Source organism: Triticum dicoccoides, chromosome 7B, assembly GCF_002162155.2.
Source record: "Triticum dicoccoides isolate Atlit2015 ecotype Zavitan chromosome 7B, WEW_v2.0, whole genome shotgun sequence".
In the NCBI taxonomy this organism is placed as follows: domain Eukaryota; kingdom Viridiplantae; phylum Streptophyta; class Magnoliopsida; order Poales; family Poaceae; genus Triticum; species Triticum dicoccoides.
Window position 1 is genome coordinate 316,321,330 of NC_041393.1, and position 8,338 is coordinate 316,329,667.

At 41.0% G+C, this 8,338-nt stretch overlaps 1 protein-coding gene across 8 annotated transcripts; it reads left to right on the forward strand.

The window, feature by feature from the left end:
- The first annotated feature begins 1,431 nt into the window (after positions 1–1,431).
- On the forward strand, positions 1,432–5,831 carry LOC119337711. 8 transcript variants are annotated; one of them, XR_005163562.1, is made up of 7 exons: positions 1,432–2,161; positions 2,479–2,600; positions 2,696–2,818; positions 3,247–3,374; positions 3,838–3,967; positions 4,663–4,758; positions 5,362–5,831. XR_005163562.1 is itself a non-coding variant. In XM_037609870.1 (7 exons), exons 3-7 carry the CDS (start codon positions 2,573–2,575, stop codon positions 5,389–5,391), a joined length of 315 nt encoding a protein of 104 aa, XP_037465767.1. In that variant the 5' UTR covers positions 1,439–1,953; positions 2,040–2,161; positions 2,479–2,572; the 3' UTR covers positions 5,392–5,831. The 8 variants fall into 8 exon arrangements, 1 of the variants encoding a protein (XP_037465767.1); XR_005163564.1 differs by having other exon boundaries at positions 1,435–2,161; positions 2,479–2,527; positions 3,838–3,956; XR_005163560.1 differs by having other exon boundaries at positions 1,437–2,161; positions 3,838–3,956.
- The last annotated feature ends 2,507 nt before the right edge of the window (positions 5,832–8,338 follow it).

The window sequence follows — 8,338 nt, forward strand, 5'->3', positions numbered from 1 at the left end:
GCAATTATTTTTAACCCTAGAAATGTGCAGAAATGATTTTGGCAAGATATGACTATGATGCACTACTCTCCTCCATGCACCACTTGGTATAGTTGTAAGAATAGGCAATTTGAGCAAGTTTACCAAATTTGAGCACATTTGGACAAACTTGATAGTGCAACAAACTTGAAAATCAGTAGAGAGGATTTTGAGGGGGTTTGATGGGGTTAACTTGTTCTCCATGACATGAGACTTGGCAAGAGCATCAAACTCGGCAATTGCGACATGGTAGAATTTTCTTGGAATTTATGGAGAAAATTTCCTTGGCAAATATTTCAAAAGATTGAAATATCTAGAAAGGGTTTCTGAGGGATTTGACCAATATTTTGAACATGACCATGTGTTGAAACTCATATATATGGACAATATATGTCCACTGAGCTTCCCTATTTTTTATCAAATATTTTTAAAACATTAAATAATTTTAACCTATTAAAGAATATTTTTTTGCCTTAAGAAAAACCTTTAAATAAAATAGCAAAATAACTTTTAAAATAATATTTTTGTGGTTTCAGGGAGTCCTATGGCTAATAGGATTGAAATATAATTTTTGAAAGATTTTTCTCAACCTAAATTAAGTACTTGTAGTTCAAGCCTTAACTAAGTTTTTTTTTTGGAAAACCTAATTTACAAAATACTTTTTGGCCAAATTATTTTCGTAAGAGAATACTTTTTTGTCCTATACACATGGTATTATCATTGGACATGGTTTTGGAGCAACAAGATGGAGTATAAGAATTAGGGAATTTATTCGATTTAAGAGCACTTTGAAAATATCAATAGAAACCCAGATCAAAATAAAGCCAAATTAAACAAAAGTTTTTGTTGGTATAAATTTCCATGCTTAATTAACTTAAATGATGTGGTATGAAAATCAGGGTGTGACACCCTCCCACTCCTCCAATCTCAAATTTGCAACCTCCTTCTCCACCCCCTCTCTCCCAGCCCACAAAACCCCGCATTAATCTCCTTCCAAATCCAACCCAATCAAATTCGATCCATCCGCCAGCCCTAAACCCCCTCCCATCCCCGCCGTTTACTTCCCATTAGGTTAGAGCAAGTACAATAGAGCTGAGTCAGCTGGCTATAAAAAATAAACTAATATATTCTTACTTAGTTGGAGGAAAGAGAAGAAGAGAGAGAAGGAAAGCGGGCTCTTGGTGAAGAGCCAGCTCTAGCACGTGCTCCTAGGCACTTTGTGAGAGTGAAAGGTGGGCCATATAATAAAAAAATAGTACACTCTTCTAATCAATTATTGTACATATTGGCTATAAGATGGGCTATAGATGACATGACAATGGCTTATAGCCAGCAGTTGGCTATACAATTAACCATGCTCTTATTACTCCATCCACCCACCCGACGCAAATCCCCAATCCCAATCCCTTCCCATGCGTCGCGATGAGGACCGAGGATCCTGAGCCCCCCAACCCCAGCCCCAAACTATAGCCACTAGGGAACTCGTCTGGGCCAAGACCAAGTGCCGCCACCACTGGTGGCCCACGCACCTCCATGCCCCCTCCATCAACGGGCACCTCTGCCACCAGCCGGCGCATGACCTTCGGCCCCTGCTGCTCTCCCCGCCAGCGCACGACCGATGGCCGAAGAGCGTCCCTCGCCCCGGCTCCCTGCCCACCTCGACGAGCCGACGCACATCCATGACCGGCTGGAGCTTGCGCCGCCAGCCACGTCCACGCCCATGACCTCCTGCTTGACGCCCTACTCTTCTGTTGGAGGAGGTCCTTGCCGTCGGCCTGCATCTCATGGTCAAGCCACCCTCCGCATGCCTCCTTCCCCTCGGCTAGCTCTGGCCGCCTGCCGTCTCTGACCTTGCCGCCTCCCGTTGGTCCCTTGCACAAAACATGATAGCAGTCTCTTCCCGGAGAGTTCATCTCCCTCCAGCTCCTTCCTAGGGTTCGCCGGATCTGGCTGTCTCTCTTTTCTCCCACTCTCTCTCTATCAGGATTTCACTACCTGAGTCTCTCTCTCTCTGTTTGCAGGCACCCATGGAGGCGATGACACGTGGACTACTCGGGTGGTGGCCGCCAAGGACAAGGCCAAGGAGGATGGCGACCCGAAGTTCGTCGGGGACCTCATCGTCTTAGACAAGGCACGCCAGTAGGTAATCGTCGAAAAATGATTGTTTCATATGAACTGTTGGGTTGCTGGTTAGTTTGTACTCTTAGCTTCATCTACGAGCCCCGTATCAATGCATGGTGTCCTCTGGATTTAGAGTGAAAACATAACTGCTCACTGCTGCTCCTCTAAAGAATTTGAAGTATTGAACTTTCATGATGAATATGAGGACGCGTTGATTTGTTTACAGTTTTCCTGCTAGTAATCAATTGTTTTATGTATCAGTTACCATGGTTTCAGATGCAAAAAATATTGACTGGTGGATTAAAATGACTGACACAATCATGTGTGATCCATTATCAGGTTACAGATTTGTGCCGCTGGCCCCAACAAGGCACATTGCACTACTCGGGTAAGTGCGTTCAAGAAGGTTGTGAGGGTGTTCGCGGAAAAGCCGATGAATAATGTAGTCACTCCAGTGTTGGGTACTACCTTCGACTTGCTTGTAGAAGCATACGATTTGTCTCTTCTCTGTGTAGATAACATGTTGAATGTTGTTCATACGATTGCATGTTGGCAGAAATGATGAGGATTAGTAGGTGAAGACGAGGTACTGCTATGGTTATCGTAAAGATCCTCCTCCATGCCTCATGGGAAGCAACATCATGATTGCTCTTGCAAAATCGATGATGATGCTATGAATGTTAGTTCTGCTGCCATTGTGGATTAGCTTGTGCCCCTCAAATGCTATTGACAAGTTCCACCTTGAGTCCGTAGATCAGTGGAATTATAATGAGTAGTATAAAACATGAGATGTCTGATTGTATATAACCCGCACCTCCAAATTGATGTGTTCTAGGCTGTGTCTTTGATTGAAAATGTTTCTAGACTATAAACTGTTCTATCCGTGATAACTGCAACTAGAAGAATTTTTCCCATTTAAATTCTGTAATCCCTATTAGCTAAAACTTTAGCATTACAAAGTTTTATATCTAAGTTCAGTTTCTTGGTAAGCCATCCTCCTCATGGTAGAGTTTCTCTTGCAGATAGATAATTATTTCTTCAAGTTTTGTTTTTCTGGTGTGTTTAGCTGTTTCTCATGATGTAGCTATTGTTGCTTTTTTGTCTCAGGGTGTGATTGTTCTGATCACCTACTTCAACAACGGCTCGGGCGTATGTGCCTCAAACTCTTAGCGTGGACTCACTATTTATGTTTGTTCTCCTAGGGTTCGTAGATTGCGAAACATGGCAAGTAACATGTAGATGCTCTATTTCTTATTCCCTGCTCTAGTTTATTTCAATTTATATTTCTCTGGACATCAAGTCAAGTGCTGAATTTTGAGGGTACGGAAGCTTGTAACATCACGGGTTTCTTTGATGATAGTGAATGTGAAGTAGGATTGTATTGTATCTTCGTTTATAGATATTTTTTAGTTACAACTCAATACCAAATTCTACAGTAGGGGTTCTTGTGGCATCAACAGCTATTGTAATAATGAATGTATATTACGATTGTATTGTGCCCTTCGGTGTTTTCGTATTTATCATGCATACACAACAAATCATGAAAATAAACTACATTCGGCATACTCAAATAACACTAGGGTCTGGGACTATTTTATGGTGTTGTCGATATACTTTGTGATTTAAAGTTACTGATCTATGGTCTGGTGTCATATTATGGTCTAATATTTTTTGTTTTGATTCTTTCTCTGTTGCCAGGAATAGATGTCGATGATGCCTACTTGCTTGCCAGCTACAGTGATGCATGGACCGGTGAAGCAAGCACACATGCAAGGCTAGCCCCATGTATCTTCCTTGGGTGCAAACATCATCTACAAGTATGAAAAATGTAACACCTCTCTGTGTTGTTTTGCTCCTCTTCTCTCTGCATCCGAGAAAATTGGTGCTTAATATGCTATTGATTTACAGTGTCTGTTAGTTAACACCAAGCCTAAACTATTGCTTTGTTTTTCCTCTTTATGCCCCAAGTTTTACTAGCAACAAGCTCAACTTCATGCTTTGTAGGAAATAAGTACATGATTGTTTATCCTCCTGTGTAACAGTTTAAGTTTGTGAGTTGATCCTATGTTCGTGTTAGCAAGTCTAATTAGGCGTGTTCTGATGATAGTGAAGAAGAAAAGTGTCTTCTAATGTGGTGGTGCCAAACAAAAGTTTTATGCTTATGTTGAGCTTACTTTTAATATGTGAACATGACAATTTAGAGGCTATACTGAAGTTCCACTCATTTTATTCTGTGTGTTGAGCTTACCTTTGTATGTCAGGATTTTTTCTTCATCTGTTACCCTTCCTTTGGCTGTAGTTTATCTTTGTATAGAAACCAATCTTGGTGTTCTTCCTATTTGCATTTGATTTACATTTCGAAATTCCCTAGCACAACTATATATAACAATGTCGGTATGTGTTTTCTTATTTTAGTGTCTATAGTACATTTGCATGATGTTGAATTATGTGCTACAGAATATACATTAGCTGATTTAAACTGCTATTTTCCTATGCCTAATCAAATGCCCTTTGTTTTTGCAGTATGCATACCCAGGTCAAACTTGCGATCATGGTGAAGGTGCTGATCTAGGTTTCCTATCTTCAGAAGTGAAATGTTTGCTTGCTACCTTCTTTTGGGTACTGCTTTCTAATCAAGTTCTTGAACACAAGAGTTACGTATACAAATCATGTGCTATTTATGGTTAGGTTTATGCACTGATAGTCATCTTCTTGTCTACTTAGCTGAATCATGTCTTTGTGTACTAAACATCAATTACTAGTATTTGGCTTCTATGTGCTAATTAAACCCGATAAATATATATAGTTCTTTGAGGTGCAAATTCCATAGTGCATGTTTACGAGGTTAAGATTCTACAGATGTTGCATAATATTGGTGACAAAGTGTCTCTCCTTAGGGGTTGATTTAAATAACATATGATCTACTGAAATAAATTTTTTGGTGCCCAAACATTGAAATTCTGGTTCTTTGTTTCAAACACCAAAATGTTGTTTACCTTGTCGTTCTATGCTTAAATGATAAAAATGTCTCATTTATAGGAATGTAAACCTGATGTAGAATAGTATTTACTTGTTGCTGTTAGTTACTACTTGTATCCGCTGATTTCTATTCCTCATTTTGCTTGTTTTACTCTTATTTATGCTCACGGACTGCCTACAAGTTAACATGCTGTTAGATTTGCCTTTACTTTGTTCCAAACCATTTTGTTTGATAACTTGCAGACGTTGTCCTTCATTCATGTTTCGTCGTGAGATCTAGGACGAAGAAGTTGGGAGAATCATAAAGTTCTAGCTCATTGGAGCTAGTTATACTTGTATGGCTAGTTATTTTTTTTGGATTTTTTAGTTGTGTTACCTGATGTGAACTAGTTCTGATTGTAAACCTCATGTGATCTTAGAACTATTATTGCTCTAATCTGGTGGGAGTTGTGGAAGCATAGGAATGCTATTGTTTTTGAAGGGGCGCGCCCTTGCTTGGAGTATCTACTAGGGCGAGTGAGGCATGAGGGCCAACTGTGGGCATCGGCCGGGCTAATGAAAGGGAATGTAACTCCCTTCTTTACTAGAGTGGAGAGGTGGGAGATGAGTGAGGAGTAATATGTAACAAAACCGTGTAATTGTGGTGGAGGCTTTCTATGCCTTTCTTCTTTAATATATGATATGCACACTCATGCATATTCGAAAAAAATAAACCTCATGTGAACCATGTTTGATTGCAATGTGCCAAGTTTGGCTCTGTTTGATTGTATTCATGATGTGAACCATGTTTTCATGATATTTAGTTGTTCTTTGTTTGAAGCATCGTCTAATTATTGGTTATTTATTTATTGGATCATTGAAATCTGAGGAATATAACCTTGACACCTAGGAGCTATTTTTTAAATAATACATTTTTTATTAATTCTTAGAAATTACGCTGAATTATTATTTTCCAAAAATAATACATCGTCAGCCATCTGGTGTCCGACTGGATCCAGCCGGCCAAGAGTAGGCCGATTAGTACCATGTCGGCTAACAGCAAGGCGATTGGGCTCCTGCCCACTCCTATCGGCTAACTGTTTGCCGACTGGAACTAATTGGCTTACAGTAGGCCGACTGGAACTAATTGGCTTACAACAAGCTGATAGGTGCATGCCCCATTTTCTCACATAGTCGACCTACTATTTTTGAAAATTAATAAAAAATTGTATTATTTTAAAATATTAGCCACCTGGGACCCACTTATTAGAACCTAACAATTGGGATCCATCAGACTAGTGGACCCTTTTCTTGAAAATAAAATAAAATCTGAAACTCTAGAGCCAAAAAGGCCACGTCAAAGCAAAATAAAAGACCGAATTGTTGGGCTTGGCCCATGTGGCTGAACAAAATTATTAGGAAAACAAATAATAAATTGGATGAATTATTGGGCTTGGCCAAATAATAAATGGGCTGAATTATTGGGCACGACCAAATAATAAATGGGCAGAATTGTTGCGCTCGGCCCATGTAGACGGCTGGACTAGACTAGGCTGATTCTAATCAACGACCAATTCATTTGGTCACAATTTTGCCACATTAGCTTACCACGTTGGATCTGACGTGGTGTGGGCATGTTGCAAGTGACCAAAATAATTTGTCGTAGAACCAACAACCTTTTATTTTGGCCTTTGCCTTGTACGACCATTTCACACAAAGGTTGTTAAGTTTCATTAAAGACGGCAAGCTTTTGACCAACTATTTTTGGTCACAAAAGTTTGTAAATGAAAAACATTTACCATTCAGTGACCAATATTGATGGTTGCAAGTTGCCATATTTCTTGTGGTGGAAAATTCCTCACTTGTGTGACCGTTTAGGGCTACGGCCAACTTCCAATAGCTTCAATCTTGACTTTATCAACTTCAATTCCCTATGGAGTAACAACATAGCCAAGAAAAGATACTTGGTCTGTGCAAAGGGTGCACTTCCCAAGGTTACCAAACAAATGTGCATCATGTAGAGCAATAAAAATAACACATAAATGTTCCAAATGTTCCTCCAAAGATCTGCTATAAATTAGTATATTGATAACCCACAAGTATAGGGGATCGTGTGTAGCCTTTTTTGATAAATAAGAGCGTCGAACCTAACGAGGAGCTAAAGTAGAACAAATATTCCCTCAAGTTCTATAGACCACCGATACAACTCTACGCACACTTAACGTTTTGCTTTACCTAGAACAAGAATAAAACTAGAAGTACTTTGCGAGAATAAAACTATGAATAAATTGCAAGATAATAAATTTACTAGTTTAGTAGAAAGCTTTTTGTAATCAAGAGAAAGATTTATCCCTAGGAAGTCGATAACTAGACCGGTAATCATTATTGCAATTTTATATGAGGAAGAGGCAGAGCTAACATACTTTCTATTGGGATATAACTCCATGGTGTGACCTGCCCATGAGGGGTCGGGTTACACTGTTGGTGACTCAACAATGAAGCTTAGGCAGGCCCAAGAAGCCAAAACCTGAGAGCCTAGAGGTGGCTTACGAGGCGGGCCAGCTGAAGGCCCAAGACCCGGAGGTGGCGCGTGACCTGGAGGTGTAAGACACCCGATGGAGACTTGTCAAAGAAGGAAAGATGATGTAGAGCCGGCATTGGTTATGAAGTATAAGCCGACCCGGATACTTGTAAGCCCAGGACCTCGACTTGTGTATATAAAGGCGAGCCCCTACGGCGGGTAAACAAAAGTTACAATCGATTGATAGCCAGGTTAAGCAATACCGTTCCCTTGTAATCAGTACTCAATCAATACAACACAAATCAGGACGTAGGCTTTTGCCTCGATAGTGAGGGGCCGAACCTGGGTAAACTCGTGTCTCTCGTCCCGCTCAATCCCTTTAAGCTAATCACCGTAGACATGGCCTCGCACCTAAGTCCTTTCACGAGGGCATCTGCCGTGAGAAAACCACGACAGTTGGCGCCCACCATGGGGCCAGCGCATGATGGTTTCGACTTCTTGAAGGTCTCTTTCCTAGGGATCAAGGGATACGCCATTGGCAGGATGACTAAGAGTCACCGCGGCAAGCTCTACATGTACGACGCTGGTTGCGGCCCCGAGGCCGACTCAATCGAGTACGGGTACCGGGTCCCCTTCAGCGGGATTCATGTCTTCATCGGCAAAATCGGCGGATCAGAGCCTGAGTCGGACGTCTGCACCGACATCGTCGAGCCGGCTCGG

Coding starts and splice junctions, on each gene's coding strand:
- LOC119337711 (XM_037609870.1), top strand. CDS start 2,573: ATGAATAATGTAGTCACTCCAGTGTTGG. Junction 2,601..3,246: donor TGTAGTCACTCCAGTGTTGG/GTACTACCTTCG, acceptor TTTTTGTCTCAG/GGTGTGATTGTTCTGATCAC. Junction 3,289..3,837: donor ACTTCAACAACGGCTCGGGC/GTATGTGCCTCA, acceptor CTCTGTTGCCAG/GAATAGATGTCGATGATGCC.